The following is a 23,742-nucleotide window of genomic DNA, read 5'->3' as shown; positions in this document are numbered from 1 at the left end:
CACGAGATCTCTTTGTGAGCCAAGTCTTTCTCAGGCTACAGTCATGCTTATGTGTGGGGAGAGAGAGAAAGCATCTGGAAGGAGTGAACTGAAGGCCTGAGGTTCTCAAATTGCACATGAGGATTTGTCCCTACATGTCAACAGGTGACTGAGAGTTGTCAGAACAGTGGTGTTAAAGTCAGCAAGTTGGAGATTTAATCCTTCCCAACACAGGCTCATGAATTTATTGAGAAAAGCCATTTTGCCCCCTGGTGGGTGAACCTGGCATTGTGGAATTTAGAAAGGCTTTCTAGGCAGCCCATGAGAAGTTTCTTTGGAAAGTGGGATTTTAATTAGTTTATACATCTTTTGGAGGTGAGATTGTAAACAGGGTGCGGGGGGAGGTCCAAGGCTTTAGCATTACATGTGTTTCCAAACACAGGTGCCTCAACCCATCACACAATCTATAGCACAATGGGGAGTCCCACTGCCTGGGTTTGAATCCTATATCCCCGCGTTAATAGCCATTTGACTTGGCAAGTTATTCTATGACTCGGTTTGCTCGTCTGTAAAATGAAGCTAAAATCCTACTAATCTCATAGGGATGTTGTGAGAATTAAACAAATTAATGTGTGAAAAGTGCTAAGACCAAAGCTTGGCTTGGAATCAAGCCCCTTTAGGAATTCAAAAATTTATGCTTCGTTTTAAATATGTCCCTCATCTTAACTACAATGCTCTAAAGGTGGATTAGAAATGGATCTCTTCTGCCAGAAATGAGCATGATATTCATACATTTTGCCACTGGCGAATGAATGTTTTGACACAAACAAGATCAATTTTGGACAAATAACAAAAATACACCCGGGCTAAGGGAGGCGGCATGTCTGTCTCCGAAATGGCGCTGAGAGTCAACACTTACTCGATGTATTTGAGGGAGATTTTCTGCGTTTGCTTGGTGGTAACGGTTGCAATGTACATTTGTAATGCGGCCAGCCGCAGGGCTATGTCATATTTCAGCTCCGGCCCAAATCGCTCCTGAACCACATCGTTACAACTCTGCGAAGAGACCAGCAGGGGGCACAGCTTGTCAAAGAATAGGCCGCAGCGCGTGGACTTACAGAACAGGTGACATACATTTCCCGAGTGATTCAACCTTCACTTCCCAGGCAAGGAGGCTAAATGTGGAAACATCTCCACCGCGCTGCTTGGAAACGAGTCAGTATTGAATTGCAAGCGCAAACACAGAGACCACACAAAACATTTAGCATTCATCGACGAGCTGCTATTTAAATATTTAGCTTTTTGTAAAAACAATTAGGAATTTAGGTATGACATTTCCAAACACAGGTGCCGCAGTTGAATGCACACAGCATTGATAGCATAATGTGGCTTCTGGAGTTAGGCTGCCGGAATTGGAATCTTAGGCTTGAAACTTGTTTCTCCGCTTCATTAGGGGCACAAACTTGGACACCTTCTTAATTGTCTGTGCCTCAGTTTTCTCTTCTGTAAATTGGGGATAATACTGCTCCCTCTTCACTGGGTTGTGGTGACCATTAAATGAGTGAACCATGAAAAGTTCTTAGAATCCCAGCACTTTGGGAGGCCAAGGCGGGTGGATTACGTGAGCCCTGGAGTTCAAGACCAGCCTGGGCAACATGGCGAAATCCAGTCTCTACAAAAAACACAAAAATTAGCTGGGCATGTTGGTGTGTGCCTGTAGTCCCAGCTGCTAGGGAGGCTGAAGCAGGAGGATCGCTTGAGTCCAAGAGTTTGCGGCTGCAGTGAGCCTTGATCACACCACTGCATTCCAGCCTTGGCAAAAGAGCAAGAACTTGTCACAAAAAAAAAAAAAAAGAAGCCAAAACAAAACCCCAAAAGCTCTTAGAACTGTACTTGGCAGGGTGTAAGCCCTCTTACATGTTTACTACTGTCACTGCTAACATCATTCTCCTCCTCCTCGTTATCAGCCACAGCAGCTGCAGGGAGGCAGAATTAGCAAGGTGATTGAGCACAGTGGCTTGGGACTCATATCCACCTGTTCTGGCGTTCTGCCTTTCCCAGTGGCTACCTGTGTAGGTAATTTTAGACCACTCACTTTAACTCTTGCAGCCTCAGTTTACTCATCTGTGCAAACGGGATTCATACTATCTCACTGGAGTGGCTGGAGGATTAGATGAGGTGCACATCAAGTGCTTTATCACAGCACATTGGTACCTTGGATAAGGGGAGCTATTGAACTCCTCTGTTCACTTCAATGGCAACTGCCCTGCTTTTTCAAGTGCCTGACTTTCTGGGAGTCATTCCTCCTCTTTCAGCCTTAGTTTGTTCATCTGTAGAATAAGGTCACCTATCTCACAGAGTTTGTTGTGGGGATCAAATTGAAGAGTGGCTGAGAGTGTGTCATCAAGTGTAAAGTGCTGCATGGGAACAGAGGTTGGCTTTGGAGTAGTATCCTCACTTACTGCTTAGACACAAGGCAGTGAGCTAAGTGCTGCTGGGAAGCGCTGCATTGCTTAGGCATATTCTACATGTGTGTTCACTTACTTTTGTTATGGGAAACTGGATTCCTGGGCTAGAAAATATGGTATTTAGCTTCTTTCTTATTTCCTCCTTTTCTTTATTCTTTGGCTTGCCCCAAGAATATTTTGTTGGAGCTCAAAAAACAGTATCCCAAAATGAAGGCCTCAGAAACAAAAGTATTTCTTTGACCTTCTCCTGCTCTCCTGTTTTTTAATTTCTGTTATCCCTGGAGGCTAGCCATAGAAACTAGAATCCCTCTTCCCCAAGGTGGGTCATAGAAACTAGAACCCCCTTTCCCCAAAGCCAGCCTTAAAACCTAAAAATATGACTCTAATTTTCCCTCTGCCCTGTGTAAAGACTGGCCATAAAGAAATTATCTGACCAACATGGTTTGATTGTAGGTCATAAGACTCCCATTCCAGAAAGGGTCCTGCCCCACACCCAGAAGGAAGGAACGCTGCTCAGAGAGGCCAAGAAGAATCTAGGCCTTGCTAGGTTTCTTCATTCAGTCCGTTAGCATTAGGTCAGGCCCTTTTTGTCCAATCCTATTTCTACACGGCTATCCATACTTTGTTGAACATTAGCATAAAAATGGACAATTTCCCTTGTATCTTTGGGATTTCATTCTGAAGGCTCCCATGGATATACGTTAAATATATTTGTATGCCTTTTCTCTAATTCATTTGTCTTTTTTGACTTGATTTTTTAGTGAAACTTCTGTGGGCCCTTGGCCTCAAATGAAAAACTATATCAAGATTTGCTTGCCTCCTTTCCAAGAGAAGCACATTTATAACCACTTCCTATATTGATTTTACTAAAATAGGAACATATACCCCTGGATGGCTTCTGCATACAATATTTACACTGTGCACACTCACCCATGCTGCACCAGTGCTGTGCCGTGCGTGCATGCTCTGTATCCACGTGCCATGGGTGCATGTCTCTCAGCCCATCACTTCACTGCTAAGAGTGAAGTCACATTCTCTCACCTGTTCATCCCTAATGTGATCTTCCACCTTTGCTTCTCCTTAAAATCTTAAACCTATTTGGATTGCACAGCACCCCTTGTCAGAAGTGGGTCTGTCCAGAAACAGGAGATAGGGTGGTCTGATTTAAGGCAGCCTCCGAGAGCAATTACAGGCTGCCATTTTGTTTTGCTAGTCTTGGGTTTACCAGTTATTTCCAAGTGCTCAGGGTTGTCCACATGAGCTCCAAGGGGTTGAGAGCCTAGATAGGGTCATTTTATACAGTCCCATAAAGGATGGGGTGAGAAAACCATTGGCACAGTGAGGAATCAATTTTTTGAGAAATCATCTTGATAAATCATTTTCTTCAGCAACTGCTATGCCGTAATGGATTGAAAGAGGATTTGGGCATAGAATTTAGAGACAAAAGCCTCAGGTTTGATTCTAGGTTCTGTCAACTTCTAATAAAATGACCTCGAACATGGCATTTCATCTCTCTTGAGTCTCAGTTTCCTTATCGGAAAAATGGGTTAAGTCTCAAAAACAACTAACTTGAGAGTTAGCAAGGAACTCGCAAGGTTGCCATGATACCTGTAAATATGTTTCATGAAATGGAAGATACTTGATAAAGATTAGCCATCACTATTACTTCTCCTAAGAGTCATAGCTGGGACCATATTTCCCATCACTGCTTTACCCTGTATTTAACTAGGCTTCTGGATGAATTTTTTGACAAGGTGATTAATTACATGATATAATTAGTTCAGACTGATCCTGGAGAATGAGTGTGAAATTTAGAACATATATATATATTCCAAATATATATATATTTGGTACTAATCATGCTTTTATTGCTCTCAACTATATTACTTAAAATACAGTTATACAAGCAAATGGGTAGTATCTGTTTTGCTAAATAGAGGTCCCAAAAGGCTCCACTTGAGGCTTCCAGAATGTTCATTTATAACTAACATGTTAGATCTTAAAAAGGAAACCAATAGTACCATAGTATTTGAAAACATTTTGGAGCCTCTTAGGTCTTACTCATTTGCTAATTGACATAACAGTCTTTTTCTTAACAGATAGTGGACAGGTAAATGTCAGTATAGCCCGTTGTAATGATAAATTTGAACAATCTGGACTATTAGCATTTATTGTTAATATATATGCTAAAATCTGTAAAATATGTCATGGACCATTAAGAACTAGGAGATTAATAGATATTACTATTGCAACTTCTGTTTTCATCATCATGATTCATCTAGTCAATGGCTACTGTCCTCATTAGGAGCCCACTAAGTTAAATTGATTTTATCTTTGTAAAGTGATACATGTTGCTCCTGCTTACTCTTTTGTTCTCTAGGCTTGTTTTATTGCATCTTTTTAGTATCTTGAAATCAACATGGGCACCCAGACACCATTTGCAGATCTGTTGACTTATATTAGATGTTATTTTAGACTTATGGTAGCACGCATTCTGTGATACAAGGCATTTCAAAGAAGAGGGTCTGAGGCAAAGACATTCTGATTTCCTGTTTCAGCGGAGGATATATGACAGTTGCTTTATTTTGGTCTTTATTGCCTACCATACCTGTTTTTCTATTTTTCCCCCTCTGGTTATGCCTTGAAGAGGTGGCTAATTCACTGCCTATTTTATACCCAAGGCAAGAAAGCAGAAACATCCTCAGTCTTTTTCTGTTAGTCCCTGGGCAAGATTTCCAGACACATTTTCGTGTTCTGAGGACAGTCTCACATGTATAAAACATGTGTCTGTTGAATAAGAAAGATCTCCCTAAGCTGCATTAGATTTGTGCAAACACACCTTAAACAGAACTGGGTTTAGCTGTACTCCTTGTCTACTTAAGAGGTCTCCTCTCCCCAAGACAAATGCAACCACATTGTTCTTTTATAAATGCAATGGACTCGTGATGTTTAAATGGAAGCAGAGTAAAATAGTTTTAAAGCACCATCTTGTGAATGGGGTGAGTATATAATTATAGAGAAAAACCACTGAATGCACTCACTGTCTACAGCGACTACTGACCAGCGCCTATAACTATTTATTTGCAACTAACAATGTAGCACATGATCTGAGCTGCAGTAGCAAAGCCCTGGGTTGGTTCTCAGCAGGGACATGGGGAAGATGCAGTAACAGATCAGCTGAGAATCAGGCTCTGTTTCATGCAGTCACGCCTGCTGGGGACAAGGAGATATTGTTGACAAGTGAAGGGTCCAGGTGATCAAAGCTTAACATTTAAAAAACCCAAAACGTGGCAGTTTCGTTGTTCGGGGTGGAAAATATTTTAAAGCACACTACACATTTCTTTACTTGGTCAACAGGGTTCATTGAACAGGACTTGACTTTTCCCAATGATGTAGGGTTATCTTCATGAACATTAATCATCCCACTGAGCTGTAAATACCACAGTCTTCCAAAGACCACTGAGGTGGGGAAAATTTGACTGGCCTCACCCTGAGTGCCCCCATCTGCTAGAACATTCTTGTATGTTCTGTGTCTTTCCTGTCTGACTTAACCTGTGATCTTCAGGGCTTATTGCCACTTTAATATTTATGTCACCATTCTTAACCTCTGGTACCTACCTTGTCTAGTCTCTCTTCCATCTTCCGCCTACTTTTTTTTCTACCCAGCTTTTGAAGATTACAAATGTTTTGAAATATACAGGAAAGTATTGGAAATAGTAAAGCAAACACCAGTGTTATTAACTACCTAGAGTTAACAAATGCTTCTTTTTATTATATTTTTCTTACATTTTTGCTTTATATCTTTTATATATGGCTCCAGCAATCTTTGCCTTATACAGATATTCTCAAAGACAGTGTGTCTTTTTTTTTTTTTTGCTTCATTTTTGTTTTTTCTCTCTTTCTGGCAGTGGGGAGGGGGAGGTTATGTTTAGATTTGCAACCTCTTCGAGTAGTTAGTTCTACTGCTAGATGTCTAAGCTGTCTAAGGATTAGGTCAGTTGGTTCTTACAGTTTAATGTGATTATATTGGAAATTTAAGTGAGAGTAATAGGAAGCAGCTATAGTAAAATATAGGAACACCTCATAAATATCAACTTGGATAAATTCCCTTTGGGACAAACTACACCAGATACTCATTCCTGGAAACTTTCATCTTTGGGGAATTATAGCTCAGAATCAGATATCAGTCTGGAAAAGACTATTCTCTTCAAGTTTTACCACCTTGAAATGAACAATTCAGTAAAATGAATATCACAATTTTTCAGAATAATCTAAGCATCAAATGAATGAACAAATAAGTAAATAAAGGAGAAGGGAAAACTCTCATCATACCAATTAATAAATGCAGAAGCAATAATTAAATTAGAAAAATCATAATTTTCAACCACAATTATAATAATGGATTCAGATAAGAATAATCAATTAGGGCTGGGCGCGGTGGCTCACGCCTATAATTCCAGCACTTTGGGAGACTGAGGTGGGCAGATCACCTGAGGTTGGGAGTTCGAGACCAACCTGACCAACATGGAGAAACCCCATATCTACTAAAAATACAAAATTAGCCTGGAGTAGTGGTGCATGCCTGTAATCCCAGCTACTTGGGAGGCTGAGGCAGTAGAATCTTTTGAACCTAGGAGGCAGAGGTTGCGGTGAGCCAAGGCAACAAGAGCGAAACTCCGTCTCAAAAAAAGAAAAAAATCATCATTCGGTACTAAAACTAGTGGGTGAGAGTTTGATGAAGAAGATAATAAGAGTTACAGGCCGGGCACGGTGGCTCACGCCTGTAATCCCAGCACTTTGGGAGGCCAAGGTGCGTGGATCATGAAGTCAGGAGTTTGAGACCAGCCTGGCCAACATGGCAAAACCCCGTCTCTACTAAAAGTACAAAAATTAGCTGGGCGTGGTGGCAGGCACCTGTAATCCCAACTACTTGGGAGGCTGAGGCAGGAGAATCACTTGAACCCGGGAGGCAGAGGTTGCAGTGAGCCAAGGTCATGCCATTGCACTCCAGCCTGGGTGACAAGAGCAAGATTCTGTCTCAAAATAAATAAATTAAAAAAAAAGAGTTACAAAGTGACTCTCCACAAATTACTTTTTAATTACAAAAGGAATAGTAGTAGCTTTTGGGTGAATTCGGAGAACATCACCTTAACCAAGAGTCGAAGTTCATTTTGCCATTAAAGGGATAAACTGACATCATGTGCCTCTTGATGTGTTACACTGAGGACACAAAGTCACTCGCGTTGTTCTTCCCAAAATGTATGACATCAATCTAATCGTAAGAAAACATCAGAGAAACCCAAATTGAGAGATTTCTATAAAATAGCTGACTAGTACTCCTCAAAACTATCAAGGTCGTGAAAGGCAAAAAAGGGCTGAGGAGTGTTCCAGATTTAAGGAGATTAAAGAGACATGACAACTAAGTGCAAAATGGGATCCTGCAGTGCATCTTGTTCTAGAAAAAATGTATATATAAAAGACATTTTGAGGATAATAGGCATAATATGGATATAAACTGTAGATGAGATAATGGAAATGTATCAGTGTTTACTTTCCTGAATTTGTTACTTGTATAATAATTGTATAAGAAAATGTCTTTGTTATTAGAAAACACACACTGAAGTATTTAGGAGTAAACCAGAATTATTTTGGTAATTGACCTTCATATGGTTTAGAAAAAAATTATATACATTTGTATGTGTATTTGTGTGGGCAGAGAAAACGTGTATATACTAAAGAGCAAGTAAATGTGGTAAAATGTTAACAACTGGTGAATCTGGGTGAAGGGTATAGATGACTACTCTTGCAACTTTTTTGGAAGTATGATGTTATTTCAAAATCAAACGTAAAAATAAAAAGAGCATCATAGAATTATCGTACGATTCACTGAGCTTGAGGTGGGGGACAAAAAAGAAAGATTTCAAGTTAAAGAATTCAGGGCAAAGCCCCAGAGTTAGTTTATGTCACAACATTGATATAAAACGTGCCAAAATTTTAACATACCTGAACATAGAGATACTCGAAAGCAACTGGATCTCTCCTTAAAAGGTCAATTGGATCTTTTGGGACGAAGCTAATTCGGAAAAGACATCTCATCTTATGGGAGCTGGGCCTCTGTGTCACCTGGAAGAGTAGACCAATCACACAAGAACCCTTCAGTGCTGACTGAGAAATGGCTGAGGGACACTGAAGCAGTCGACTTTTTTTGGACACTAAGGAAAGAATCAGCGGATATTCTTTTAGTATTTATAGATACTCATTCCCTGAAAACTACACATAACCTTGCCACTTAGGTTGGGTTCCCCAGAAGCAGACCCTGAGATGAGGGGTTGTGTGCAAGGGACTTATTAAGAAAGTGCTCCCAGGGGAGGCTAGTAAGGGAGTGGGGGAAGCAGGTCAGGAAAGAAGAGGAAGCCAAGCAAGGGTGCCTCCTCAGGGAACCCCAGCAGAGAGTAGCTATAGCCTGGATCCTGCAGGAGACCATGGAGTGGTAGCTATACCACAGAGCTGCTGAGACCTCAGCCAAAGGAGCACTGATGAGTCATTCATTTAGAGCTGTCCCAGGGGATGTGAGTTTCCAGGTTTGGACACGATGGGCTCCGGTAGTCTGAGGGCAGTCCTTGGAAGAAGATCTGCAGATGCTGGCTGTTAGTGATAGCACCCCAAATCTATGTTGGGGAGTACAAAAAGGGGATCCAAAGAGACAGCAGAGAGATTGTCCAGTATGGTTTATTATTGCATAACATTGCTGTGTTTTGTTTTGTTTTTCCAAATTAGACTCCAGACTGACTATTGCAATGAAAACATGATAGTGTCAACCTTAGATGACATCACATTGGAAAGTAGGAAGACAGAAGTTTTGGCCCATGTAGTACACCAGATTCTACAAGTATTCAAACTACTCCAAACTTCTGATATCATGATGATATTGTTCCACTTGCTCAATAGAGCTTAAAATATACCACAGGTTCTTCAGGGTTAAGGACCATGGCTCATTTCAGTTTGTTTTCATTTTATACAGCATAATATGTGTCACATACTAGAAGTTCGTTTCTTAATTCCTTTTGCAACAAAAGGAAATCAATTAATAAATAATAATAGGTGTTTAATAAACACTTGAATGAATGAAAGACATTGGACTCTAAGAAAGAAGGCAAGAGCTCATCGATTTCCCTTCAAGGAGTCAACAAAACAAAATGAAAACCATGCAGCATGAACCAACACAGTTGTGTGTCATACTCTTATGCAGGGGACAGATCTGGCAATACAAAAATGTGAGCTGCAATTAAAAAATTTAAAATAAAATAGCTTTATTGAGTCCCATGGTGTGTGTATGCATGCATGTGTATGCATTTACAGTTCGCTAACTTTGTTGAACAGAAGAATTCCAATGGAAAAAGACACCCTACTTGTACATATGTGGGCATCCTGAGTAGTCACACCAGCTTTCTGGCTGTGGGCAGGCCTGCAGAGCTGAGTGGATTCATGAGACTCGAGGGCTATGGGCTACTTATCACTGGCTGAGGGTAAAGCAAACCAGGAATAAAGAAATTGGGGACCCTAAGAGGCCACTAGTGCTGGCCAGCCTTGCTGTTGTGTTTCACAGTGACTTCATAAGCTATTTTGCCAGAAGGTTTGTTCTGGTGTGTTAGAAAGTCAGGAATCACCATATCTCTGACTCCTTTAATTACTGGTTCAACTTTTCTTTCTTGAATTTTCCATAAGCCATCTTATCTTGAGTTTACTTTTAGTATCAGAAGGTTACACTGGTTTTGGGAAATGAATTAATGTAATGCAAAAAGGTTGCCTCAAGCCATTAGAAATGGCAGTCCATAACACTTTCTAAAATAAACAAACAGAAACAATTTCTTGGAAACTTTAAGTAGTATATAAATAATATTTTCTAGCAGAAGTTTAGTATCAAACCACTAGAAATTCAGGTAAAGTTGCTTAAAAGTTCCATTGGGAGGTTTTCATAGAAATTAAATGTTTTAAAATGATTTTATTATTGGAAAAATATAATTTCTTACTCTCCACTTTTATCATGCCTACAAATATTTTAGCAATCGATTTTTTCATATGCATTGATTTCAAAGGCATATAGCTGGTTTGTTTCAGGATATTTAAATCCGTTTTCTTTTCCAGAGATAATACTTGATTTTTAGCACTTCACTTCTAGTTCTGATTCTATAAGGAAAAATAAAGTTAAAGAAAGAATGATTATTAGAAGTTTATTTCCTTCCAACATTTTAAAAGAAATGTAACTGGAGCGGGAAGTTGTGTTTACCTAGCATCAGAAGAGGCTTTTAGAGAATTTTTGTCCAACTAAATCAGCATGAAGCTTTCCTGTAAAGGCTATGTAGTAGATAAAAGTTTAGAGAGAAAGTATAACCAGAAAGATCAAAACGTTGTGGGGGGTTTCATTAGACTCGTAGTAACTGGATGTCTGCCCATTTCCCCTTGGCATTTATTGCTATAAGCTGAAGGATATTTACAGCAAACACCTGTGACCATTCGATAGCACAAGGCAAACCCCAATAACAAGAGAGAAGCCCACCATCAATAACAGACAGCATGTCAGTAGGCACATGTCCCAGCTCCCTCGCCTCTCAGTGGGATACCTCTGAGGTGCGTCCTACACTGTCTCCCAGTGCTCTCTGGTAGGACTGAGCTCCAGTTACCCACAGTAGAAACTGGTTTGATAATACATTCTTTATTGGCCTCTCAATTTTTCTCATCTCTCTTCCCCATTCCTCTGTGGGTATTTCCAGATATGTCTTCCCAAATAAACTACATGCATTCAAATCCTTAAGTTCTGCTTCTGGAGGAACTCAGATCCAGACACTGACCTTTCACATGAGAGATTCTGTATATCAGGGGTTGTGCCCCTGTAATGAAGCATAAAATAAGTCCTTTATTTCCAAGAGTGTTTGGCACAGGTTAAAATAATAACCATTAGAAGTGATTTAAAATATCTATAGGTAGATTTAGACTCAATAGAGGCCAGGCATGGGGGCTCATTCCTGTAATCCCAGCACTTTGGGAGGCTAAGGTGGAAGGATCGTTTGAGCCCAGGAGTTCAAGACTGCAATAAGCTATGATTGCACCACTGCACTCCACTCTGGGCAGCAGAGTGAGACTCTGTCTCAAAAAAACAAAACAAAACAAAACAACAACAACAACAAAAAAAAACAAAAAAACTTGATGGAAATAATAAGCCAAGTTTAGGTAGAGGAATATAAATCACAGATGGCAACTTTTGAACTAATCTATTACAAAAAGTTGGACTGAATCAAGAGAATCGGGGATATTTGCAGGACCCAATGTGTGGGACACCAGCTTTTATATACAACAACGAAGAAGCACTTTAGTATGACAACACTTTTTGCCACTCCATCCAGCTGGCAGCATCTGATGCTTCTCCTCCTGGTGTCCCCTCCTACCCCTTTCCATAAAGTTCTGTTATCATTGATCTCTCCTATGGAAGAGGAATTTGTTGAAATCTTTTATACATTCAACAAAGACTTTGCTTGTGTCACAAGAAAAATCAGGGTGCTGCGCTGAATTCAGCAGCTAAGCAGCCTGCTTGTCTCCCCAGGGAACAGATGGGGGTGGCATCTTGGTAATCAGGAACTGGGACACATTGGTAGATCACATATTTATAGCGGGCAGGACTGGGGCAGAGATTTCAGGCTTCCAAAAATAGTCTTAAGTATGCACCCAGCATTTCAGACAACTAAATATGATTTTGGATTAATTTAAATAATCCCAGAAACCATTTCTTTTTAATGGTTTCAAGAGATTGTTGACCAAAACAGGTGAACAGATCACTGTAATCCCATAAAATACAATTTTACAGAGCTATATTCTCAATGTGCAGCTGGTGAGACTTTGAATGACAAATCTAGTTGTGAGACTGACAGTCTGCAAAAGATGGGCAGAAAGGGAAACATGACCTTGAGGTGTAAAATGCATTAAGAATGCCAGCACTTCCTTTACAGAGGATACCCAGGGATACAATTAATACATTTACAGGATTAGAGTGGGGGAGAAATCTTGGACTGGGCAACCTCTGCTCTAAACTGCAGCCTCATCACTTGAGGGTGAGATTTCACAGACCTGAGTTAGAGTCTCCTGTTCATGAAGCAAGAGCAGCTTCGTTCCAGCCCCTTCTGTCCTCTGCTCCAGCATGAGAGAGAAGTGTTCAATGCCTTTGATGGAGAGCTTCTCTTGAAGGGTTAAGATGACATCCTTACAGAGGAAACATGAACATGATGAGACCAAAATCGAAGCTGCCATCTTGTGGAGTCTACCATGACTGAAAAGTGTTACACATGTAGGCTGCCAATCTTGAAATTTTATATGTTTGGTTGATTCTGAAATTTAATGCTCCAAAGATCCAAAAAGATGCAGAAATGAAGCCTTCCTTCTCTTGCCCTTTTCCTGGCCTCCTCGATCATTCAAAATCTTTATGGAGTTCACAACAGAGAGTTAACAAGGTAAATAGCTGGAGGAGAAGCTTAATATCATGTAAGCTCTTGATATAGAAAGGTTGTCAATAGATTGTGCAGTGTAGCCAGTTCAATTCTCCTTTTTTCTAAATGGGGTAGCAATTAAACCAGTTCTGAAAGTGGTCTGCCCCAAGGGTTGGAAAACATGGCCTGCATGCCAAAACTAGCTCACCATCAGCTTTTGTAAATAAAGTTTTAATGGGACGTGGTCATACCCATTTGTTTATCTAAAATCTATGGCTGCTCTTGTGTGCTGCATCAGCAGAGTTGAGTAGCTGCAACAGAGACTGTGAAGACTGAAATATCTGCTTGCTGACCCTGGCTTCCCCTTCTGAAAGAGCAGTGTAGTGGTTGTAAGGAATAGGGGCTAAGAAAACAGTTAGGCTTCTAATCCCAGCTCTACTACTTATTAGCTGTGCAGCTTTGGGGAAGTTATTTAGTTGCTAAGTATCTTAGTTTCCCTGTGTGTAAACTGGGGATAATAATAATGCTTATCTCAGAACGGATATGAAGATTAAATGAGTTCACACATACAAAGCGTTTATTATAACATTGTTTGGCACAGAGTGAGGGCACCATAATAATATACATATATTTATTTTACATCTCTGGGGAAGGTGGAATGAGCAAGCTTTGTCAGCAATCTTTTATAGGATTAAGCATTTATGATCAGAAAGGTGTTCCATGTACAAACACACACATTTACTACAATGTAAAACTAATCTCTTCAACCTATACTTTTTTCATGTACTTGAAAACTGGTAAATGATCCCTCGAAGATAATTTAGACTCAGATGCTAAAAATTCTATAGGGAAGTTTTGCCCCAGTGCAACATTTGGAAATTTCTGGAGACATTTTTGGTTGTCACAATAGGGTTGGGGACACTACTGCCATGGAGTGTGTAGAGGCCAGAAATGCTGCTCAACATCTTGCAATGCAGAGACAGCCCCACAGTAAAGAATGATTTGGCCCAATATCTCAACAGTGTCAAGATCCGGAAACCTTAGAGTGAAAACTTATAGTTTTCTTTTACTGACTTTTCTGATGTTTTAATCCTTCTCTGTGGTCCTTTTTCAATTTCTTCAGGCCCCATTAAATCAAAGATCCCCACATCCACCCACTCCTGAAAAAAAATCATTCAAGAGAAATGCCTTGACTATGTTGAATTTCAAAAAAAAAAAAAAAAAAAAAAAAAGATTTCCCTGCTTTATAATTTTCTCTTAAAGCCCAGGAAAGAGAAAACAAAACCAGCCTTTGTGTGGCAACAAATACTTTATAAAGCATTTTCCTGAACCACCAGGGAGGACATTGGAAAATCAATAGCAATAGTTTTTCCCTATTGTAATTCTGCAGCAAGAATTTTGGCAATTTTTGTTACACAGTGTCATATTCCTTTCATAACTATACTATTTCTACTTTACACCTACCAGCCAGTGTCTATTGTAATAATGAGGCTGTTAGGTATAAGATAAGATAACTTGAATTTGATGTGAACTCTTTGCATTTCTTCCTGTCTTCTCATTGTCATCTGCAATCCTCAGGGAAATCAAACTTAGTCTTGCATATGTTCCGTAATAAAGAGGCTGGAGGGAATGGACAACAGGGCTTTCTTAAATTTAGATTTATTTCTGTTAAGAAATGCATTCAAGTCTTTACCTCGGTCTTCAGGTGGGGTAGGGAGTCCAATGGCAGGGAGTTGACCAGTTGGCAACACAAAACAAGGCCATGGTGTCAGAAAGGGCTGTAATAATGTAGCTCTGTAGGTTATTTCAGAGGTCTGCCAACTATGACCTGCGGGTTATCTCTGGCCATGCCCATTTGTTCACATATTGACTGTGAAGTAACAGATTAACCTTGCCTAAAGAAAAATTTGCTCTTTTTCTCCCACTCTTAGGAAGTAACCTGTAAGCCCTTGGACTGTCCTGTCTGATAGGAGTATTTTTGTTTACTGGGTGGCCTTGGGCCATACCAGATAGTCTGCGCTAACAATTGATTTATAGTGAGAACATTGGGCCATATGGTATCAGCTCTAACTCTGGAGAGACTGGATACTAAGTTCAACCATGCAGGTGGTTAGCTGTGTCTACGTGGAAAACCCCCAATAAAAACTCTGGACACCAAGGCTTGGGTGAACGTCCCTGGTTGGCAGTACTTGATGCATATTGTCATGCATCATTTCTGGGAGAATTAAGCATTACCTGTATGAATCCACTGGAAGAGGACATCTGGAGGCTTTCCACTCAATCTCTCCTGTGCCCTGACTATGAGCCTTTCCCATTGCTAATTCTATTCTGTATTCTTTTGCTATAATATGCTGTAATTGTGAGTATAACAAATTGCTGAGTTCTGTGGGTCCTTTGAGTGAATTATCAAGACTGAGCATTGTCTTAAGGACTAACCAAACCCACCTGTTCATGGCTGCTTTCCTGATACAATGACAGAGTTCAGTAGTTGAAACAGAGATCAAATGGCCCACAAAGCCTAAAATGTTTACTATGTAGCCCTTTCTAGAAAAAGTTTGCCTACTCTTGGGTTAGTTGATCAATAATTATATTAACATCTCACCACAAATTGATAATGAATGAGGAAAAAGGGAAGAAGACCTGTCCAGTCATCACCATTTAAAATTAGAAGTCTTGTATGAAGGAAGTTAATATTTCATCTGGAATGATTTGAGGATGATTTAATGCTCCAATATCAATCTAATATTTTCCACTGCATGACGTATTAAGCCACTACATACTTATAGCAATTCAAAACAAACTGCTTGCTGGTATCATGACAATAAGAATACACAGTGAATGGGTCTTTGCAGAAATGCTTCTACGTGTGAGGTCTATGCTGATTAATTAAAAAAACCAACAAGAATTAGAGGTCGGATATTGATAGACATTTTTTAACAGAGGGTTGATATTCTCTTGATAGATTATTATACAGATAATCACTAGGTACTCTTTTACCTTCATAAAATATTTTTTACTGTGCCATGGGAAGAAAGCCTATTTTAGGCTGATGAAGCATTAGGGAGCAATCAATTTCTGAATACACTTTTGTCCAATAAAAGGAAGAGACTCTGTACTTTTCTTTTCCAGGAAGAAAGCATGTGGGGAAAAAAACCATATGCTTTGCTATAATACCTATTATCTAAAACTCACCTGTGGCTCTGAAAGAATAGGATTGCTTTGTGAGTCTTCCTTTCCAGCCCTTCTTCTAAGAAGCAGGCCTCATTTCTGCCTCTTTATGCATCATTACCATGAAATTGGTTACAGAAATTAAAAGTAAATGTTACTTTTACATTATTCTACCCCTTGTTTTTTGCTGGACACCAAAGTAGCAAATATTCAATTAACAGCTAACAGCTTAATCTTCTGAGCAGCTGATATTGCTGAGAAATCATGCTGGCCTTGGGCAGGGTGCCAAGCCTTCTTGGTGATAGTCACACTATTTTAATTAATCTGTAGTTGCATCAAAATGACTAGCTCTAGTGTTTCTTCACTGACAGCATATTATATTGTTTTGCAACACCAAGAGAAATAAAAGAGCAGAACCTTCTTGGTTTAAGCTTTTGGCTTTGGTTTGGTTTGAAGTATTCACAGACTACATTATATGGAGGCAATCAACAAAACTGCAGAAATAAAGGGATAGTTCTGAAAGAAGATGCTGCTACAATGGTTCACAGTGTCCTGCATGTTGTACCTGAAAGCGTCCAGGGACAGAGTTTACCAGGTCATCTTACCTTAATGGAAGTGCTGCAGTCAAAACGAAATGATTTGGTCTGCCCATTTTCCAGATAGACTTTCAAAACATTTGGCATAAAAAGAAGTGAGTTGTCCTTAACAGTTTCCTGTTTAACAAAAAAAGGGCAGGGCATAAATTGATCAAATTATAACTCTTCTCTTTGCAGTAGCAGCACATCTATAATTTATTCTAAGCATGGCATTAAAAAACAATCAAACTCTCTAAGGCCAACAAGGCATTCCTTTGGTGATATGTGAGTTAAGTTGCTCATAGAAAAATACATTTGCTCATCAGAAAATCAATCAGATGAGGTTTTTTTAACTCAAGATTCCCCACTGGCAAACATGATTGCAGACATGATTCTTTTGTAATTAGGCTTTGACATTTGGTACTACAAGCCCAGACCTAAGCAGGGCAGGACGTCTCCAGCAGAAAAAAGACCAGCAATGATGCTGTTTGATGAGGTACTGTTGTTGCCTAGCAGTGTCATGATGGTGAGTCACCGGCATAAATAAGCTTCAAGTATAAAGTTATTTTGTGAAAGTATTTTCACCCAGTTAGGAATGATTCTTAAACTCCAAGGGAACTCTATTAAATGTTGCAACTGCAAAACAAAAACAAAAACAAAAAACAAAACTCCAAGGGAAAAGATAAGGAATGGCTTAGTGTGTTAAGAGAGTAAAACATTGTCTATAATGAACAAGATCATAATCTAGAAATAACTCAGAAAAAGATGCCAGCTTGAAACATGACAAAAAGCAAACAATAGAAATGTTATTTCTTTGCATTTTTTCTTTCATTGGAAGTAGTGAGAGATGAGAGAGAAGAAAGAGGGAGGAAGAGGGCACACTGAATGAGTTCTATAAGTCCCAGGAGTGAGCTGAGTTACTCACATGTAGTTGGTCATAAAGTCCTAGGAGTTGAGGAGAACTCAGCAGTCATGAGTGCACACATCCCTTGTTTTGCACATGAGGGAACTGAAGGCAAGATATTCAGGAATTTGCCAGTGTCAGAGAGAATTCAGTCCCTAAGTGTTTCCATAATAGGCCTCCTGCCTTTCACTTCCTATTTCTTTTCCTGAATTTCCTCCCCCTCTTTTCTGCTCCTGTGGACTTCCCGCACAGTCTTGCTCTCAAGTCACTGAATAAATCTGGATCCCAGTCCAGAAGAAATTGCACTCAGTGACTCAGAAGAGCAAGGGTAAACTGGAAATGAAGACAGTCATGAAGTCTGAGGAGCATCCACGTGACCGAACATCCCTGCCATCCACAAGCCTGTGGCAGGGCTGTGGAGGCTTCAGGAGATGATTATCCTCAGAGGTGTCCTTACACATCAGCTGCCTTGCAGGAGTCCTGCTATATCCAGGGATGAACTGACACTGCTGTAGCAGCTTCTAGAATCATATTCTTTCTAAAGATGCATAAACTACCTGGTTGCCCAATTACATGCTCGAAAGCTCTGGGCAGAAAAGGTAAGTTTCAGATGACTTTCTGCTACATATTGATTCCTCTGTACCTTCCACCCTTCAGCTGGGACAGTCTTGTTGTAAATTAATAATGTACAGTGACCGTGCATCCAGAGTGATGGGACGCATTGAGAGGCACAGAACAGACCATGCTCACAGGGCAGCACAGCCACAGCCTCTAGCCTTCCCCACAAGCATCACAATAGCTGGACCCCAAGTGGAGCAGCCCTAGATCAGTAAGTTTTGATTCAAAGACAGTTGGAGCATGAGTGCCTTGCCCAGGATGTACAGGCCTACATCTTCAGATTCAGATTCAGATACAGAACCAACCTCAGAGAAGAGTTTGTGATCAATAATGAATATATCGTAGGTGAGATTTTATCCTCGTGGATTTATTTAAACAATACCAACAGAACACCAACGCTCTGGCATTTCAAAGGTCCAAAAAATATTAGTGCCTTGGATGATAGTTTTCTAAAAACTGAAAACACTTCAGTATATTTTTGGGAGAAAAAGTCAAAACATCCTGTTGGTAGTTGCATTATTCATTCTGAAGTTCAATTAATTGCCTGAGTAATCATGATTTCTATCAGGACCTATTTATGGAGATGTGGGCAGTATTTCTTCAGTTCTGGTTGCCTACATAAAATTCTTCCATCGTTTTAAGTTCTTTGCCTGATTAGTTGAAAGATTAGGCTTTTCTGGGGAAGTAAAAAGGAGAAACACAATACCTTTCTCAAAAATACATAAAGCACTATCATATGGAAGAATGCTTATTTAGCAGAATGGGAAGAAAAAGGTGGAAGTTTCAAAGACGCATATTTTACTGAGTATGAATGAGGCAGTGTCAGTGATCCCAAATCATATGAACTCCTTTGCAAAGTAGTGATGTCTCTGACACTGGAAGCATTCTAGGAAATCCTGGACTACCACATATTCTGACCGTGCTAGAGGAGATTCAGGCCCAACCTGATGATCTCTCAAGCCCTTTACAACCTTGAGATTTGACACCTCTGTAAAAACCAACAACCAATTTCAGATCAATCATTCCAGTGGGACTACTGACTTTGTTTTGAGTGCAAAGCTTCTGCCTCATTGACTCTCTCTGAGTCACAAAGCAGGCGACTGTAAACTCACCGACACTTGGCCGTTGATGATGACCTCCTCAGAGAAGCGTACTTTGACTGGATTGGACTTTAATCTTGCCTTTTTTGCAGCACTAATAAATGCTGATTTGGGAGACTAGAAGAAAAGAAAACATTTTATCTGATTACTGGTAACATAATGCAAACATTGTAACAGTTGTTTTCCATCTTAGGTATGCAATAATTTTGCTAAAAAATAAAATGCTTGGTGCATGTCCGATTCAAGGACAAAATACAAATTATAGATGCAGTCAAAACACTGTCATGTCTATAAGTTAGTAAGTTTGATTTAGTGGCCAGATCAGAACTACCACCACTATGTTCCATGTTTTAACTGAGCACATTTCCAGGGATGTTTTAAAACAATGGCTGCAAAAGCACACAAACTCTGCTTTTAATAGAGAGCTTTGAGCACAGTGTTCAAGGTGAGGTGGTAGTCAGATCTAATGTTGGGTTTATGATGAATTGATCATTAATCATCTATTTTAATGAGGTGGAGAAGAGCCATTGATAGTCCTAAAATGATTCATAATCCTATTGTTATTCACATTAAGGGCATATGGGCATGTGAGCAGACAAGTACTCTCTCTCTCCCTCTCTCTCTCTTTCTCTCTCAAGCACTCATGCCTTATGCACCTGCAACCTGAGTTTTAGCCTCTTCTTGGTAACTTGTGATCCTGTGATCTTACTGGGCAGGGTAGAGACGAGACCTTTCATTACAATTGAAAGTTGACTTCATATTCTTCCTCATCTTATGGGCTCTTTGTGCTTTATGATCCTCTCCTTTCTTTTATCAGAAAGAGGGGCAATGTGGCACAATTCTTCCTCAGAAATTGGAAGTACAATGGGAGAACCTGCCTAGAAGGGTGCTGTGATACTGGGGCATCCCTTGCTGCATGATCTTGGTAAAGTCACTTTATCTGAGAATCACCATTGTTGCATAATTTTAAAGAAGCCTAAGGGGAAGGGAACTCACACCTAGTACATATCTACTATGTTGCAGGCATTGTTTGTTTATTTTTAAAAAGAATTACATTCTCTATGAAACCTAATACAGAGGTAAATAGTTTGAATCATATAATTGTTATTTTATAAATGAAAATGGTCAAATATTGGCAATTGCCTATGGTTCAAACTAATGTTTTCCATGCTATATAGTCTTAAGACATAGAGGCTGTTGCGTAAAGAATTCTAGTAATTGACTCTAGAAACAACACAGAGGCTTAACCCTCTATTTATTGTACTAATCTAGAGATACAAAAGCCAACTAGGGTGACCTATACTTTGGTTTTCAAGTAAAATGAATTTTAAAAAGGACTCTCATCCTTGTCAAATACAAGTATACTTAAGATCAATTAAATTTAAAAAGCAATATGATGAAATAGATAAATCAAATGTGGTCCATCTGTACAATAAAATATTATTCAACCATAAAAAGGAATGAAGTTCTGACACATGCTACAACATGGATGAACCTGGAAAATATTTTGCTAAGTGAAAGACACCAGGCACAAAAGGCCACATATTGTATGATTCCACTTACAGGCAATGTCCAGAATAGGCTAATCTATAGGGACAAAAAGTAGATTAGTAGTTGCCACGGGCTGGGGGTGGAGGAGAATGAGGGAATGAGGAGTGATGCTTAATGAATACGGGGTTTCCTTTCAGGGTGATGAAAAAGTTGTGGAACTAGGTAGTGGCAATGGTTGTAAAACATTTTGAATGTACTTAATGCCACGAAATTGTACACTTTTAAATGTTTAAAACGGTACATTTTATGTTATGTGTATTTTACTGTAATAAAAAAGCTGTTGAAAAAAGTATGATACAAGGTGTGTGTGGGGTGCGTGTGTGTGTGTGTGTGTGTATCCTGGATGGAGTTTTTGCTTTAATACCAGGAGAATCCTGTTATTTCTAAAGTTCCCCTCCACACCGATCCCATCCTTTGCTGTGAGTAGTGTCTTAGAAGACTGGATAAATGGATGATTTGTCTCCCAGAGCTTGAATTCATCCATTTATGCAAGATGTTTTAAGAGAATGGCTGCCCTCTTTAAAAAACAAACAAACAAACAGACAACAGCAAGAAACCGAAAGAATAGCTTTAAACATGCTCAACGTGACTTTTAAAAGTCCTGCTGCAGAGCTGAAGTGATGTGACAGGGTGTTCTCATCAGTATCTTTGTAATTATAGGCCAACTTTAGTAATGATTAACGAGCAAATCATACAGTGGTGAGCGCATTTGCTTTTGATATTTCATTTTTTAGCTGAAGGGAAAACATTATTCTCCCGTAATGATTTTAGGCAGGCGGTATTTACATTGGCACAATGAGTTGAGCACAAGTGAAGCGGCTGTAATAAAGCTACCCAGAACAGACACTACTAATTAGATGAGATGTTTTAATGCAGTCACACCCCACTTCTCCAGCATTGTTTGGGAATGAAATGTTTCATGTGTGTTCAGTGTGCCAGATACTGAGGTTTATTCCTCTATGCATCTCAATTTTTAAATGTTATATTTTGCCATATTTTTCTAAAGTGTTCCATCTAATTCCTTGCTTCAATAAAAAATATAGAGTTTTCGGATGCATATCATTTGATATAACCTTAGAGTGCCATGGTGTTCCCAGGGATCACGAAAATACATAGGGTTACTTGCCCCTGAAGTAAATAGCCCCATATTTACTAGCCATGCTAAGGCCAGTAAACGTGGGGCTATTTACTTTAGGGGCAAATAACCTTATGTACTATCTCCTCTCTCTAGCTATATGTAGCACGCCCATTTGATGTAACTTCATTCCTGTATTTATTTACGATGCCATAATGAGAAACATGGTAATTTAGGAAGACCAGAAAGGAAATTAATAGCCAAGGTTGTTAAGTAAATATTATTTTATACACAATTTGAAGTCAACAGACTCGGGGTAAACTTCTAACTAAGAATTCATAACAAGTACTTTTTTTTGTTCTGGGTTTGTGACTATTTCATAAAACTGACAAACGTTTTGGAAATTGCTTTTGGATAACAACTACATAGGCTCTCCAAGTCTGAAGGCTACTTAATGAGAATCAACAAAATACTGGCTTATTCCACTGGCTAGAGTTATTTGTGTTATATGGGGTAATGTAAACCAGTCATGACTATAGTTTTAACACAGATTTATCTTTGCTTTCAAAAAATATACAATGTGTACCACTTGAAAGCCTGCTGAATTAATTCTGAGCAACGTGTAGGTGTTGATCACAAGCACTTCATATCCTGTGGTGGAAATAACAAGTAATTACCATTTAGAATAATCAGATTCTCCTACTGTTAATTAATTTTAAGATTATCAGGCCCCTAATCAACCCCTGTACATTTTCCAAATTTGCTGTTGCTAAGATGGCCACAATAGTGTGGGGAATGCTCCTGATGCTTTTGAATGCTCTTAGAAGTTACTAGAACATAGCTTGAAAAAATTACAGAAATAAGATTAATTTCTGAAATTGAAGGGCAAGGTCTTGAACTTGCAATTCCTAGAGCTGTACAGTATTACTTATATAGCAGGTATTGAGTGAACATTTGGCGAAGACTCGCCTACAGTTATCACTGGTTGGCTTAGTTTGGAGTCTCCAAAATGCAGACCTAAGACAAGGATTCACAAACAGGTAGCTGATTTGGGAGGTGCTCACAGGAATCCCAGGTAGGTGAGTGGGGAAGGCAGGCAGGAAGGGAGAATAAACCAGTAAAGCATTCGCTGTTACTAAGGCACCACTATAGGCAACTGGAGCTTACTCCTGCTGGGAACCTCTGGGAAACAAGGTAGACCACATGCCTCAGAGTTATACTGTCTGAGGAGAGAGGGAGCTGGGGTATTTATCCACCAGTTTCTGTCAATCATTGATGGAGTGTCTCCTTGTATTGTAAGTTTTCAAAATTCAAATTTTCCTGCTGCCTCAACATCCCCACAAACAGGTTGTGAGCACCCTGCCCAGGCAACCAGGTGCACCAGTGTGATAAAGTTAGCTCCTGCCACAAGTACTCTTTCCCACCCTCCCCTGACTGTGACTTAGTAACATTTAAAGAGACCAATGAAATTCCCTCGCACTTTTCTTGTGTGTTCCACCCTGACCCCCGATAAAGGCACTTGCCCACAGACTCTAACCTCTCTGTCTGGTCCCCGCCTGGTTGGTTGAATCGGCTCCCCTGGTGCTCCCTCTCATGTGACCCCTCCTCTTGGCATGCAGTTTCTCTAGGACCTGTGAGTATAAAAAAACTTCTTTTTCCTGCATGTCTCCTGTGTCCCCTCTTGTGGCTACATCTGACTGACCACCATGTAAGAGAACACAAAACACAGCCTTTCTGGGCATGATAATTCCTCAGCACTTGTGGCCTGCTCCATGAGCATGCTACTGGGGCCAGGAAGAGCCCACAGGCAAAGACTCACAGGTGTTCTC

At 39.8% G+C, this 23,742-nt stretch overlaps 1 protein-coding gene across 6 annotated transcripts in view; it reads right to left on the bottom strand.

The window, feature by feature from the left end:
* FRMPD4 (FERM and PDZ domain containing 4) overlaps positions 1-23,742 on the bottom strand; it is a 582,613-nt gene that overhangs the window by 21,589 nt on the left and 537,282 nt on the right. For all 6 annotated transcript variants that reach the window (XM_057301098.2, XM_057301097.2, XM_034950556.4 and 3 more), the window contains 5 exons: positions 19,300-19,404; positions 16,696-16,803; positions 12,567-12,698; positions 8,451-8,570; positions 899-1,035 (listed from right to left, as the gene is read on the bottom strand). In XM_057301098.2, the coding sequence (XP_057157081.1) occupies positions 899-1,035; positions 8,451-8,570; positions 12,567-12,698; positions 16,696-16,803; positions 19,300-19,404 (602 nt within the window). The remainder of the gene's footprint in view (positions 1-898; positions 1,036-8,450; positions 8,571-12,566; positions 12,699-16,695; positions 16,804-19,299; positions 19,405-23,742) is intronic.

Source organism: Pan paniscus, chromosome X, assembly GCF_029289425.2.
Source record: "Pan paniscus chromosome X, NHGRI_mPanPan1-v2.0_pri, whole genome shotgun sequence".
Classification (NCBI taxonomy): domain Eukaryota; kingdom Metazoa; phylum Chordata; class Mammalia; order Primates; family Hominidae; genus Pan; species Pan paniscus.
This window is presented reverse-complemented; position numbering and strand designations above follow the sequence as displayed.